The sequence below is a fragment of the Dryobates pubescens genome, chromosome 39, assembly GCF_014839835.1.
Source record: "Dryobates pubescens isolate bDryPub1 chromosome 39, bDryPub1.pri, whole genome shotgun sequence".
Taxonomy (NCBI): Eukaryota; Metazoa; Chordata; class Aves; order Piciformes; family Picidae; genus Dryobates; species Dryobates pubescens.
In genome coordinates, this window is record NC_071650.1 from 2,578,532 (window position 1) to 2,593,329 (window position 14,798).

Here is a 14,798-nt window from a genome sequence, read left to right on the forward strand (position 1 = left end):
CCGTGGAATTTTAAATGCTGTTGAGTTGTTTCCTTTGCTCATGTTTCTTTTATGAATTATTATTTTATATGGTGAATTGCTTCTCTTCCTATAAAAGCCCCCTTCTTTTTTTTTGGTTTTTGTTTTTCTTCTTTTTCTTTTTTCTTTTTTTTTTTTGAACACACTGAGCTTTCCAAAGAGTTTGCTGCAGATCTGATTTCTTCATAAAAATCTTGTTTACGTTTCTCTAACTACCCGAGGTTACTGTATCATCAAAGGCACTGGCCAGGTCATAAGGACAATTCTAAATCTGCCATGGTCAGCAAGGTGCTAAAAATACAACACTTGGCTCTTTTTTTGGTTTAATTTTTTTGATGCTGAAAGCTGTTTCAACAAATCACAGTGTTGACAGTCTGCATCCTTTTTGTGGTAGGGGGTTTTTTTTCTTTTCTTTTTTTTTTTTTCTGGACTTTATCTTTTATTTCTATACCAGAGGTAGTTTTGACTGAGCCCGATTCAGATGACTTTCTCACTTGTTCTTGCCCCCAGGGGTGTAAAAAAGCCGCTTGCCTAACAACATCACAACTCCATGTTGCTACAAATGCCAGGGTATACTATTCAGTCCACATGCAGAGAATGCAAGGACTAATTTGTTCTCTGGACTTGCACATCAACTGCTTTCAGGGTTGGAACAAAAATTGCATGCAAACTGGCTGGGCATTCCAACTTCCGGTTTTGTTCACCTGCTAGCCCATCAGCTCAGACCTAAGCTGGCTGCTATGCAGTTACATCCTCCCAGAGATATGTTGCTAATGTGATGAGAACTCTCCAAGATTTTCTCTGCATTAAGGAAATCCATTCTGGATCAGTTGTTGTTTAACTGGCGCAGACACCTATTATGGATATGACACACCAGCACAAAGCAGGGTGTTAATTCCTACAGTGTATATCAAATTGGTACCTACTTATCCCACTATGAATTTCCTTCTGGGAAGAGGGGAGACCAGTTAGCTACCTCCCTCCCATCAAAATGTTCAGGGAAGTCAAGCAATGCCCCAATCCCTCTGGTTATTTCTGAATTTGGGGAAAGAATGTGATGTTGCAGGAGAGCTGCATTCACCCTGCCTTTTGCATCCCAGGGCAGGAAGAGTCGCTCAGCTTCACACACGTCATGGGCATGGGACGCCATCAATGCCTTCCCAATTGCCATCTCAGCCAAAGCAGATATTTGGGATCAGTTTCTGGGATGTGCCCTAGTGTGAAGAAAAGCCAGCATTTCCACCCTTGCAAGCTGGATGCTTGCAACATTGTGGATTTGGGGTGGGTTTTTTCGAGCACTTTTTGCTTTGGGTTACAGCGGTGGAAATGGCCACACTGTCCTTCAAGAGAAACCAGAGCGGGGCTGACACGGTCCTGAGACCTCCCTCTCCATGTCTCTTCCCCTCCACCACCACCCCATTCCCTCAACCCCTGGTGAATTACGGTGTTAAAGAATTTATACCTCATTTAAATATTCATGCAGTTTATACCCAAAGCCAGGCTTCGGCTGAAGTATATAAAGGTAGCATAAGTCAAAATTTGATTCACTATATTTACAGGTGACGGCTTGGACAACAGTGTAGCTTCCCCCAGCACAGGTGATGATGATGATCCAGATAAGGACAAAAAGCGACATAAAAAGCGTGGCATCTTTCCCAAAGTAGCCACAAATATCATGAGGGCATGGCTGTTCCAGCATCTAACAGTAAGTGAACTCTAGATCACATAATGCAAACTAAAAACATGGGGAAAAAATGTCATAGTTGTAGAAAGAAAGAAAGAAAGCAAAGTATGATGTTGCTGACAGGCAGCTCAGGGAACGTTTCGAAGCAGAGTTGTCTCGTTTGCTAGATGGCAGAGGATGAGCATGGAGATTCTATTTTGATGGTTTTGGGGTTGGTTGGTTTTCTTTTGTGTGTGTGCTGTTTTGAGATTTTCTTTGTTTGTTTGAGTTGTAGTTGCAAAATGTGACTAAGCTTTATACTGATAACGTCAGAAACCTCTCCTGCCCCTGCTGCTCACCCACTTGCAGCTTCCTTTAGCTGAGGTGGGAATCGCTGCTTCGGAGCCGAGAGCAGCCTCTGGGAGCTCCTGGTTCTGTCCTCTGCAGAACCATAGAAGAGAGTTGGGGAGGTTAAAAACAAAAGAAAAAGAAATAAAATGGACAAACAAAGACCTTATTCAGGTGTTTGTCAGAGATCATCAGAAGCTTCCTGATGAAAGGTCTGAATGTATCTGGTTTAATAGCAAAGTATGATCCTTTTTTCTTTGAGACATTCTCATTCCCAGAGTGTAAGTTACCCCTGTATTTAATGGTATAAAGGGGTGGGGGAATGCCCAGCTATTTCTGTTGCCACAGCTACCTGATTTTTTGGGTTTGTTTGGGTTTTTATTCCTGGGATTGTAAATCAAAGCTCTGGGCCAGGTGTATGATCTTAAACTGGATGCTGGAGCTTCTTTATGGAGTTTATATGGTGTACCACGCCTTCTGACCTTAGCATTCATCACAGTGGTTTTAGTGCCATTCTTTTTCATCAGATTGTGGTGGTCTGTCACTGTTGTTTCATTCCTTGTGAGGGTGTGGGCTTTCACCCCCAGGTTTTCTGGCTGAGCTTTTCTGGGCCAGAAGGGTAAGAGCCAGGTGAAGGGTGCTGGGAGTCTACAAGCAGTGGTGAAAAACAGCTCTTACCTCTGATCCCAGCAGATGATTCTCTCCCTTGCCTGGAATTAGGGTCAGGATGAAACCAGAAGCCAACCAAGCTTGCCCAGCCCACTGGGAGCCCTGCCAAGGGTATACTTGTAAACTGGAGGAAGCGCTCATGCACGTTGCCCCTCTGTCCCCCCTGCTGAGCCAAGAAACCAGATAGTTGCCATGACTCTTGTCAGCACCGGGATCAAGCAGGGAATCCTGCCTCGCGCAGTCCTGGGTTGTTATGAATGAACCTTCAAGCTGGAGCACTCCATCTCCAAATAAATCCAAGTAGCTCCAAGTTAATCTTCTTCTCTGGCAGACTCTAGGTCAGCTGTGCCCCAGCTTTGCCAGCTCCTTAGCCCTTTAGCTGTTATGTTCAGCACATCACTTCCAAAGGTTGAGGTGGCTCCCCAAATCTGTGTTTTCTCCTAAGATGAGCTGGGAGCCTGATGTTTCTCTGCAGGTAGATTGAGAGCTTAAGGACATCTGCCTCCAAGATGGGTCAGGGATGCTGTGCCAGAAGTGGTGCTCCCACCAGCCTGATGCAGCTGACTTAAGGTTCTGCTTTCAAGAGGTGCCCTGGAAGCTCTGTAGTCAGGGTAAGGCATGCTGGGGACACTGAGCATGGCAGTCCCCATAGTTCCCAGCTGAAAATTTATGAATTAAGTAGTATAAAGTGGTAGAAAGTATGTATTATTAATACCATTAGTATTTTTTCCTGTAAATGGCCTGTTGCTGTGTTAGCAGATTCAACGTCACTCATGGCCAGGAGTAGGAATGTGATGGTCTGCCCTGTTAAACTGCTTAAGCTGTCTCCAGCACATCCTTAGCCTGGGCCAGCTACCACCCTCCAAACCCATTAAATCTCTGATCATGGCAAAAGACAGCAAGGCTGGCTCCCCAGGCTTTGTGTCAGGAGCCACACTGTGTAGAGCATTTATTTCATGTGGGTTTGACCTGAACCCACAGCTGGCTTCATGCACTGTCTCACAACCAGAGAATGCACTCCATCACTGTTTTGCCTAGACTAGGTGTAGGGTAGAAGTGGCTTTCACTCTTCTGCTGTGTGGTAGTGGTGTGCAAAAGAGGAAATGAGAGTGCCTGTGGGGCTTGCTGCAGAGCTGCCCCTGCAAGATGCCATCTGGGCATCTAATTGTAATCTTCTAGAAGATTGAAATAATGCCCTGGGACCTACTGCTTTTTCTACCTTACAGAACCAAGCTAAAGTTTGCTTTAAAAATCCATCATCCCCCATGTAGATCTAGCCTAGCCAAGGGAAGCATGTAGATTTATTACAGGGCAGCTTTCTCTTCTTCTGGCAGCGTCATGGTAGCTCCAGGCTTGTTTGACCAGTTTGGTGAAGCAGGCTTGTTTTACCCAATCCGACCTTCTCCGGTTAGGACTCTGAGACAGACCTTTCACGTGGACTCTTTGTGGGATTGTGGACAGTTTTCCCAAATTTAAACAGGGCTGAACAACCCTGTAGGCTTTTCCAAACCTGTGTGTCAGCTGGAAGTGCTCTTGCTGGAGGGAGAAGGCGCCAGAGAACTCATGCATCTAGGAAAGCAATGGGTATTGTGTGTGAAGGAAGAGCTCTTCCAGACAAGCACATAGATAACACAGGAAGAGTCAACACCACAGTTAATGCCAGAGCAATATAACAAGCTGCTTGGGGTGCTGTCCTCTCTGCAAAAAACCCACAAGCCCAGATCATAGCTGCAGTCAGAGCTGGGGAGCAGGGGGCAAGAGGCTGAAGGAAGACTCCAGTTCATTTAGGAGGTTGCCTGGGCCTCCTAATTGCTCTTGTAAGCCTACACACAAACACAACAGTGTTCCCTGGGGCTTCCCCTGGTGGAAGGGAGGTCATCCTGAGGAATGGTCAGCTGAGGAAACTAGAGATCCCACATGACTGATTGATTGATGGATTTATTATTAGTGAACGTGGACTTCCCTACGGTGGACGGGAAATGGCCTCAAATTGCACCAGTGGAGGTTTAGCTTGGAGATGAAGAAAAATTTCTTTAGTGACAGAATGCTTAAGAACAGACTGGCAATGGAATCAGCCCCCCTGGAGGTGTTCAAGACATGTGTGGACACAGCACTCTGAGACGTGGTTTAATGACCATAGTAGTATTAAGTCAACGATTGGACTCAATGATCTTAGAGACCTTTTCCAACTGAAACAACTATATGACATGAGGCTCTCCTTAAAGCAGTGGGTGAGGAGAGAGAGAGAGATTGTTCTGTTCATGCCAAGGACATGTCATGGAAGGAGACACCTCCCTTTTGCCCCCAGTGCCTATCCCGCCTTCGTTTTCCCATCAAAAAAATGGCAAGGAAGAAGCAAGCAGCAGTTAAGTGCCAAATCCAGCATCCACTTGACCACTGGTGCTTCCTAATTAGAGTGCTAGGTGGGGGTCTCCTTTTCAAAGACAACTCACAATTGTAATATTAATACACATCAGTGGCATGGAATGAAACAAAATAGACAGTAATTGCTGGGTCTGTCATGCTAATGATTAATGGCTGGAAAGACTTAAAATAAACGTTGGATTAATACAATCTTTTAAAGGAGTGTAAGCTGGGTTAATTCCTTCTGTGCAGTTATTCCACCTCCAAAAGTATTCAGTCTGGAACAGGTCACCCAGGGAAATTGGGGATGCTCCCTCCCTGAAGGTGTTCAAAGCCCAGCTGGACAGGGCCTTAAGCAGCCTGGTGTAGTGGAAGGTGTCCCTGCCTATGGTGGAGGAGTTGGAACTAGATGATCTTTAAGGTCACTTTCAATGCAGGCCATTCTAGCTTTCTATGGTGTACTGACTTCGTTTCCTAAGGTTTGCCCCTTAGTTCTTGTTTCCCACTTAGAGGGAATTTATTTGTTCTCTTCTTTATTGAAGAAAAACAAACAAACAAACAAAATCCCATGCAGGGCCATGGCCTCTCCAGTTGTTGAAGTGTTTGGACAACAGTTCCTCTCAGTGTCAGGCTGAAGACCCCTCCTCCATAATCTTAACTGATGTACAGAACAGAGGATGGAGAAGGGGAGGCTGAAGTGACACCTCATTGCTCTCTACAACTCCCTGAAAGGAGGTTGGAGTGAGGTGGGGGTTGGTCTCTTCTCCCTAGTATCAGGTGATAGAACAAGAGGAAATGGCCTGAAATTGTGCCAGGGGAGGTTTAGATTAGATTTCAGGAAAAATTTCATTCCTGCAAGGCATTGGAACAGGCTGCCCAGGAAAGTGGGGGAGTCCTGTAGGTATGCAAGAAATGTGTGGGCATGGTTTAATGGCCATGGAGGCCTTAGGCTGACAGTTAGACTCAATGATCTTAGAGGTCTTTTCCAAGCAAAACAATTCTATGATTCTATGAATGTATAGAATTTATTTTTAACTCCTTCCCATTCTGATTTAAATGGGGTTGAATGTCTGGGTTGGAAAAAGAGCTGCCTTGCTTGGCCCTTAGTTAGGCAAAACATAGATGTGGAGCTTGTTGGAATTTTCAGTGGTAGATGATGACACCAGTCTGGAGATTTTCAGATTTGTGAAATCTATTTTTAGCTTTTTGCTATAAATTTGAAATGGAAGGACTTAGCTGTTATTGTTGACAGAGGCACTATGGGACATGATTTAACATCCATGGTGGTGTTAGGTTGAAGGTTGGGCATGGTGATCTTGGAGGTCTTTTCCAGCTGAAATGATTCTGATTGCATTTGGATTTTAAATGAAAAAGAAAGAAAAAAGTTACTAATAATTTGGTGAAGAGCTCCCCCTCTCCCCCCCCTCTTCCCCCCCTCTTCTCCTCTCCTCCCCCTCCCCCTCTTCCCCCATCTCCCCCTCTCCCCACCTCTCCCCCTCTCCCTCCATCTCCCCCCTTCCTCCCCTTCTCTCCCCCCTCCCTCTCATCACTTAATATTCAGGGATCATCTCTTACCACCATTTTCAAGCAGATCTCCTCACCATAATGTATAGCCCTCAGCAGGGATTGCAAAATAAAAGGAAAGCCTAGAGGAAGGGAAGGGGAAGAGAAAAATCATCTTGCCTACAAACAAATCTCTGTAAATTTGGGAATGTGAAACAAGGGGAAAAATTTGGAGGAAGGGAAGAGGAAGGGAAAACTAATCTTGCCTACAACCAGATCTCTGTAAATCTAATTGTGGCAACAGGGTTAGTTTCTGCTTCAGCCCATACTCCGCTTTTGCCCCACCAATGGTATCTTTTTGTTCAAAACTGGAAGAAGGGAGTTTGAGAGGTGCCTTTTCAACTGTTTTGTTTGCTCGTTGTGAATTCTGTGCCTCCTTTTAAATCCAGCTTAATTTAAAATGTTGGAATTCAAACCTCATTTTGGGGATTACAGGATGTAATTGGTTTGTTATATGATGAGTATTTGATGATCTTCATGTTCATCATCTAATCAGGCAAAAAAAAGAAAAGAAAAAAGCCATAAAATTATAATCCCAAAAGATGTTTAATAACAATTTAAACTACTGAAGGCTTTATTTAAGCACATTAGGGGATTATAAACTACTTATTTTTTTTAATGGTGCCAAGAGGTAGATTCAAGGGCTTCAAACACCTTTTAAAAAACAAATTGCCATGATTTACCCAAAAAAAAAAAAGGGCCAAAGATTGCTTTCATGTAAATCCCATAATTTAATCATTATTTCTGACTGCCTTTTAAAACAATTTCCTTAAGAGGTTAAATCTTACTGAAAGGAGAGGCTGAGCAGAAAGTAAAAAAACCAGAGCTGAAAGACGTTTCCTTTACAGTCAACATTAAAGGTTTGGTGGTTGGTTTTTGTTTTCTATTCTGTATCTGGAATTGGAATCTTTACTGATTGCTTGATGCCATGCCATTAAGCAAGAAAGTTTAAAATCAGCAATATGTAGGCTGTTTAGCAAAGCTGTTATTTGTAGAAAAGGATTTATTGGAAGCAGGTATTTGGAAGTGGCAGTTTACCTCCAAATCTAGCTGAGAATAATTGCCCCTGCTGCTTCCAGCTTGTTACTCTCTTAGGGGAAAAAAAAATACTATTACACCACTTAATTCAATAAGTTTTGTTTGCATATGAGTATTTTACAGGCTAGAAACTTCTTGAGGTTAAAGCAAGTCTTCTCTCACCCCTCCATAGCTAGGAGATTTTTGCCTTGGGAAAAGCATGGGGGTGATCATCTGGTTTTGGAAAGGAGTATGACCAGAGGGCAGATGGGTACAAAACTAGGCTGCTGAACACATAAAACAGGGGAAAGAATTGTCTAAAAGCAGAAAATATTTTTCTTTGCCCTCCCCTTGAGAGAGTTTGCAAGCATTAAAACAAAACAGCTTCTGCCAAAAGCAGAGCTTACAGTGAGCCTCCATCCTGCACCAACTGATGTTGCTCTTCAAAATGCCTGAGGGCTCCTGGAGCTCATCTGCGTAACAGGGCTCGTATTTCCATGTAGTGGACCCAGAATGGGGGAGGGGGTCCCCCCTGTTATCCCAAACATCCAAGTCTCCCCTTTCACTCGATTTTATTGTGGGCAAAGCTGTAAAAAAATATCTTTCTTCCACATCTGCAAGAATTCTTAGTGCCAGCTGTCCCAAATTCCTAGGAAAAGCCAGGTGCTTTTAGCTTGCCTTCCATCACCCATGAACGACCATCCTCTTGAATGGAAAGGTGGGAGCCAGGGGTCCTCCTGCTCCCAGCAGTGGGAAGACTTGCTGGGGCAGCAAGCAAATGCATTGCAGGTTGGTGCATGTAACCCACAATGAGGGTCCTCAGCTCCCTTCTGCTGGGGGAGCTGCTGTGATGGTTATATTCATTGGGAGAAAATGGCAAATGTTATTATGGGAGAAGATAATTATTCTGAGCCTTTGCCAGAATTGAATTGAGAGCTCCAGAAAGGAGGAGAAACAGGATTTAGGTAACATGGTTTGAATTAACTCCTTAACCCTTCAGCCCTCCCAGAGTTTGATGAAAGACACTGACTCTCAAAACCCTTAGCATTTTCGTTAATCTTCAGCAAATTTGTCGCTTTGACCTGCTGTCCAGCCTCCAAGGGTTGGTCCATTTGCTGACATGGGTGATTCTGATTTGTTGGGGTTTTGTTTTCAGAGAAGTCCTGAGGGATCTGGAGAACAAGTTTTATGAGGAGTGGCTGAGGGAACTGGGATGGTTTCTGCTGGAGGCTGATGCACTGCTTGATGCTGTTTCACCAGGGTGTGTTTGCTTGGGATAATTGTGATGGAGAAGAGGAGGCTGAAGGGAGACCTCATTGCTCTCTACAACTCTCTGAAAGGAAGTAGGAGTGAGGTGGGGGTTGATCTCTTCTCCCCTAGTATCAGGCAATTGAACGAGGGAAGATGGCCTGAAAATGTGCCCAGGGTGCTTTAGATTGGATGTTATGAAAAATTTCTTCCCTGAAAGAGTGACCAAGCATTGGAACAAGCTGCCCAGGGTGGTGGTGGAGTCACTGTCCCTGTAGGTGTTCAAGAAACCTGTGGACATGACACTCTGGGACATGGTTTAATGGCCATGGTGGTCTTGGAGTGATAGTTGGACTCAATGGTCCTTTTCAACCAAAGTGATTCTAAGATGCTGTAACACTTGGTTTTGGGAGGATGCCCTTGGCAATACTTCTGTTGCTCCACTTCCATGATTTCTTGGAAAGCACATCTCATGTACTGGGGTCTCATGCTGTCCTGTAGATCAAGTTACCAGTGCTGAGCTATGCCACAAAGCTTTGGGTTTAGATCAGAAAGGCAGAGCATAGGAGGCTTTAGTCAGCTGATTCAAGGAAACCGGATTCCTCCCTTAGGCTCCTCTCATGTGCAGAAGTGTGGAGCAGTTAACACATCTGTTTTGCTCATATCTATGATTCAGACTTGTTTCTGATGAAGACAACCATCATGTTGTCTTAAACAACGTGGTATGAGATATCTCATCCTAGGCTCCTTGCAGCTCTTGGAACAGCAGTGGACCAAGGAAGTATTTTGGTTGAAATCAGAAAGTAACCAACTGTCTGGGCTAGGTTTTAGATAGTGTTTATTCCCAAAGGTTTATCTTATCTCTTTCCCAGTTTCCCCCAGTTTCCACCTTGGAGGCAGTGTTGTACCAGTGTGGAAGCCACCAGCACATTAAAGAATGTGAATTATTTGGAAGCTGCTGAAACCCTTTAGTATTTACACACCAGAGGAATTTCACATCTGAGTAGAAGCGAGGGAATACTGTGAAACTGAAACAAGATAAACAGTAATTCAGATGTTGAATTACACTTGCTCTGGTTGTACTAGAACTCCTTTTGTTTGCATAAATATTCTGGGAAACAAGTTTACCAGCAAGAATGTTTGCAATAATAAGAATTTTTAAGTCAACAGTTAGATGCTTTGCTTTCTCCTCCACGCTCTCCTTTCTTTTAATATTTGCAGCTGTGATATTTTTTGTGTGTGCAACTTACATTTTTTTATATATATATATATTTTTAATTAGCCTCCTCCAGTCAAGGCACAAGAAATGTGCTCCGTGAAGGACTGTCACAGCAGAGGTCCAAAACTCAAGTATCACATTTTTTTTGGGGGGGGGGAGGTTGGAAGTCTGACCACTAATTTGTAAATCTGGAAGTATCCACGGAAACATTTTGGCAAATAATTTGCAATATGAAGTACACCAAAGGCAACAACAGTATCTTGGCAAGCAGTGGTTGAGCAGGAAATGAGGATAAATTCACGGGCTTGGTTGTTCATTATTAGATGTTTGTTTAGCTTGTCCTCGAACGCAGTTGCTACAAAAGAGCCTCTGTTGATTCTCAGATATGCTTATGGCCATAAGTGCCAGTGTTAATTTTTAATTGGCAATCTCCTAACTCTTGAAGGAGTTTTCATGGCACACCAGCGTGTGCTAGCGAATGACTTAATCAGAGTAGATAAAGTGCCAAAATCTGAGGCACCAAACCAGTTGGGTGCATATTTGATGAGATGTATTAATCTGCAGCGTAAGATAAGCTGCCTTTCAAACAGGGTCACATTTGGAAGGGGTACATCAAGTTGTGTAAGATGCATTCCCGTGCTCTGGCATAGAGAATCCTACATCTGTTTGCCTGAACTTAACCCTTGACTCAGTGAAGCAAAACAGGGATGTGGCGATGAATATAGTCTGGTTGTTGCTCCAGGTCTGGCATGAGAAGTGAGTTGGTTTGGGGTTTTTTTTTAAGCTCATTTTAGAAGTTTTGTTTCCCTTGCATTTACCTTCAGCTACAGAGAATCTGCACTGTTACAGCTTACATACTTGTTTTTTTCCCCTCTTGATGGAAAGTTAAGTTTCCCTAGGTAATGCCAGCCTTTCCCCAGAAATGCTCAGCTGAAAATCCAGTTTTCAATGTATGAACAAATCTGTTAATAGAATCATTAAGTTGGAAGAGACCTTTATGGTCACAGAGTCCAACTATTCTCTAACTCTTCACTGCTAAACCGTGTCCCTCAGCACCACAGCTCTGCCTCTTTTAGACACCTCCAGGGATGGGGATTCAACAGCCTGTACCAGGGTTTGAGAACCCTTTCAGTGAAGAGGTTTCTTCTCATATCCAGCCTAAATTTCCTCTGCTGCAACTTGAGGCCATTTCCTCTTTTCCTATCACTTGTTACTAGGAAGAAGCAAATCATCCCCACCTCACTCCAACCTCCCTTTGGGGCGCTGTAGAAAGTGAGAAGGTATCTATCTCCTTAGCCTCTTTTTCTCCAGACTCTATGAGTCTGAATTCATCAGACTCATCTTTGCATTTCAAGCTCCTCACCCTGTAAGCTACAGCAGTGCTAAATATGTGTGTAGAGAGAAGGTAAGTAGGCAGAAAAGAGTTTAAGTTAATATGTAGTTATCTAATTTACCTTGCCTTTTGCATCATTGCCTGATTTGGACCCTTAGTATTTAGCAGAGCACTCGTTTCACTTCAGTGGTGGGCCATCATTCTAATAAGGCAAGGTCTACAAGACTTAACCACTGCATCTTCTGCTTTATGAACCAGAAACTCCTCCCTGGAAAGTACTTCTCAGACTTTAAGTATACCATGAATATTCCTTTCTGGCTACTGGTTGACCTTTTCTAATCATAGAATTGTTAAGGTTGGAAGGGACCTCAGGCATCATCTAGTTCCAGCTCCCCTGCTATGGGCAGGGGACACCTCACACTACATCAGGTTGCTCACAGCCACATCCAGCCTGGCCCAAAAAACCTCCAGGGATGAGGCTTCTACCACCTCCCTGGGCAACCTGTGCCAGGGTCTCACCACGCTCATGGGGGAGAATTTCTTCCTAACATCCAATCTGAATCTACCTATTTCTAGTGTTTTTCTGTTCCCCCCAGTCCTGTCACTCCCTGACATCCTAAAAATTCCCTCCCTGGCATTCTTTTAGGCCCCTTCAGATACTAGAAAGCTACAAGAAGGTCTCCTTGGAGCCTTCTCTTCTCCAGATTGAATAGCCCCAGCTCTCTGTCTGTCCTCATAGGAGAGGTGCTCCAGCCCTCTGATCACCCTTGTGGCTCTTCTGTGGACACCTTCCACCATGTCCAGATCCTTTCTGTAATAGGGGCTCCAGAACTGGATGCAGTACTCCACATGGGGTCTTACCAGAGCAGAGTAGAGGGGGCCGCACTTCTCTTGATGAGGCCCAGGATGTGATTTGCTTTCTGGGCTGCAAGTGCACTCTGGTGGCTCATGTTGAGCTTCTCATCCACCAGCACCCCCAAGTCCTTTACTTCAGGGCTGCTCTCAAGCCAACCTGTACACCATAAACCGTTTTGGAAACAGGCTTTGAAAAAAGCAGCCAACAAACCATCAGCTTGTTCCTACTGTGATGCTGTGAAGCAGTGATGCAGAGAGTGAGGTAGTCATGTTTGTGACACTGAAGTTGTCACTCAAGTTGCAATAGTAAAACCAAGACTCTGCTCAGGATTTAGGTATGTTTTCCAAGTTCATTCTTTGAACTCAGAGAAACAGTGAGACTCTGCTTTAGGTGGCTCATTCTATTCCTTACCAAAAGTCAGCTTTGAAGTGAAACTTTTCTTCCTAGACAACCTGTATTCATGCCAACCAGAGCTCTTGGGGTCCCTAGGTGATGTTTTGGGGAAGGTAAATACCATATCAGGTGTTTCCAGTGTCAGAATCCTATTGATTTGCTGGGAACTTTGTAGTGATCCAGGAGCTGCGCTGTGCTTGCATGGGAATTGTGTAGTGGATAAACACTTGATTTTGTTGCTGAAATCTGAGTGTGAGCAGATCAGTGCAGCAGATTGTAAATCCTGGAGAGACATTAGCTACAGTTGGGGGCCAAATAATTTTGAAGCTGGTAATAATCCAGATCTGAGGATTCTTATGAATAAATTGCAATTTTAGTAGTGTTTTCATACACGGCAGTAATGGCAGTGTTTTAGTAAACAGTGGCATTAGTTGCATCAAAATTGCATCACATTGGCTTTTAAATTACTCCACCTGTCTGTCTGAATAGGATTTTCAGTGTGGAGGCACAGAGACAGCTGCTGCTAATGTTTGTAGATGTTGGTGGGTTTTTCCCCCTCCTCCCTGTGCAGATAATGCTGGCAAATCTACAGCCATCAAGGCTTGGTTTCTGATGTAAAACGGTACCTGACCTACTGGCTCTGGTGCTACAAAAGGACCAGCTTTAATTACTAATGGCTGTGTTTTAGTTTTGTACTTGTTGATGTAAAAAATGTCATCTTAGAGTGGTGTAACCTGTGGTGTAACCTCTGGTGCACTTCCACTGGCAATGCTACACTGGCTGCAATTATTTTCAAAATCCTTTGTGCTCCTTGGTGGCAGCTTGCAATCCTGCCTTGTTAGGGATAGGGTAATTAACAGGGGTCTGGCCTCTAGGTACCCTTCCCTCCAAATTCTGCTGGCTCCCCTGCACCCTAGAGGGATGTACTGGGATGAAATAGGAATTGCCCTTGCAAATCCCACCCTATTTATTTGTAGGATTGTCACTGCTTCGTATTAGATGGGGGTAATACCCAGGAATTTGTGAGCCAAATTCTACCAGGGCTGATGCATTATCTAATGTTGTATTTGCTTGGGATGATCATGATGGAGGAGGCTGAAGGGACACCTCATTGCTCTCTACCACTCCCTGAAGGGAAGTTGTGAGGTGGAGGTTGATCTCTTCTCCCTCATATCAGAGTGAGAGGAGGAGAGGAAATGTCCTGAAACTGTGCTAGGGGAGGTTTAGGTTGGATATTGGGCAAACATTTATTTGCTGAAAGAATGGTCAGGCACTGGAACTGACTGCCCAGGGAGGTGGTAGGGTCACCATCCCTGCCATGTGGACATGGCACTTGGGGACCTGGTTTAATGGGCCTGGTGGTGGTGGGTTGATGGTTGGACTCAATGATCTCAGAAGTCTTTTCCAGCCGAAACAATTCCATGTCCTATGGCTCAATGACATGGCACTTTGGGACATGGCTTAATGGCCATGGTGGTGTTAGGTCAGTGGTTGGGCTCGATGATCTTAGAGGTCTTTTCCAACCAGCACAATTCTATGATTCTATGATCTGGTTACCAGCTTCACACTGGGCTGTAAAAGGGTTAAAGACGATAATGTTGGCATTAAAAATGCAGCTTGCCACTGAGCTATTTTGTGCAAATGGTATAAATATAAGATACACTTGCCTGGCTCATTTTGCAAGCATTCTTTTGACTTCTTTCACACAACTGGTGTTTTTGTGTTTAATTTAACAAGAAATGAGTAGTAAATGAAAGCTGCTGCCTGAAATCCCACTGTGAGCATGTTTTGCACTTGGCTCCCCAGTGAAAAGGCAATTTGTGAAATTATGTGATAGAGTAATTAGATGAAGCCAGGCCTTCTGATTGTTGCCATGCTTATGTGGTAAAGGTTTGCTGGGGGAGAGAAAAAAAACCCCAGCAACACAACAACAAAACGACGACCAAAAAAACCCAACACAAAACCACGGATTATTACCCTGGCAAGTCGGCTCAAAGCTTCTTCATTTATTTGTAAACAGAATATTTAGTGACCGCATAGGAAGTAGCTGTAATCACCAGCTCGTAAAGAAACCACAGCAGAGCTTTTGGATTTTTACAGAGAGCTC

The 14,798-nt window shown here is 44.1% G+C and overlaps 1 protein-coding gene across 1 annotated transcript in view; it reads left to right on the top strand.

Moving 5' to 3' along the window:
- Positions 1-14,798, top strand: part of MEIS1 (Meis homeobox 1) — a 124,638-nt gene that overhangs the window by 60,105 nt on the left and 49,735 nt on the right. Inside the window, exon 8 of the mRNA XM_009901373.2 lies at positions 1,578-1,723. Coding sequence (XP_009899675.2) covers positions 1,578-1,723 — 146 coding nt within the window. The remainder of the gene's footprint in view (positions 1-1,577; positions 1,724-14,798) is intronic.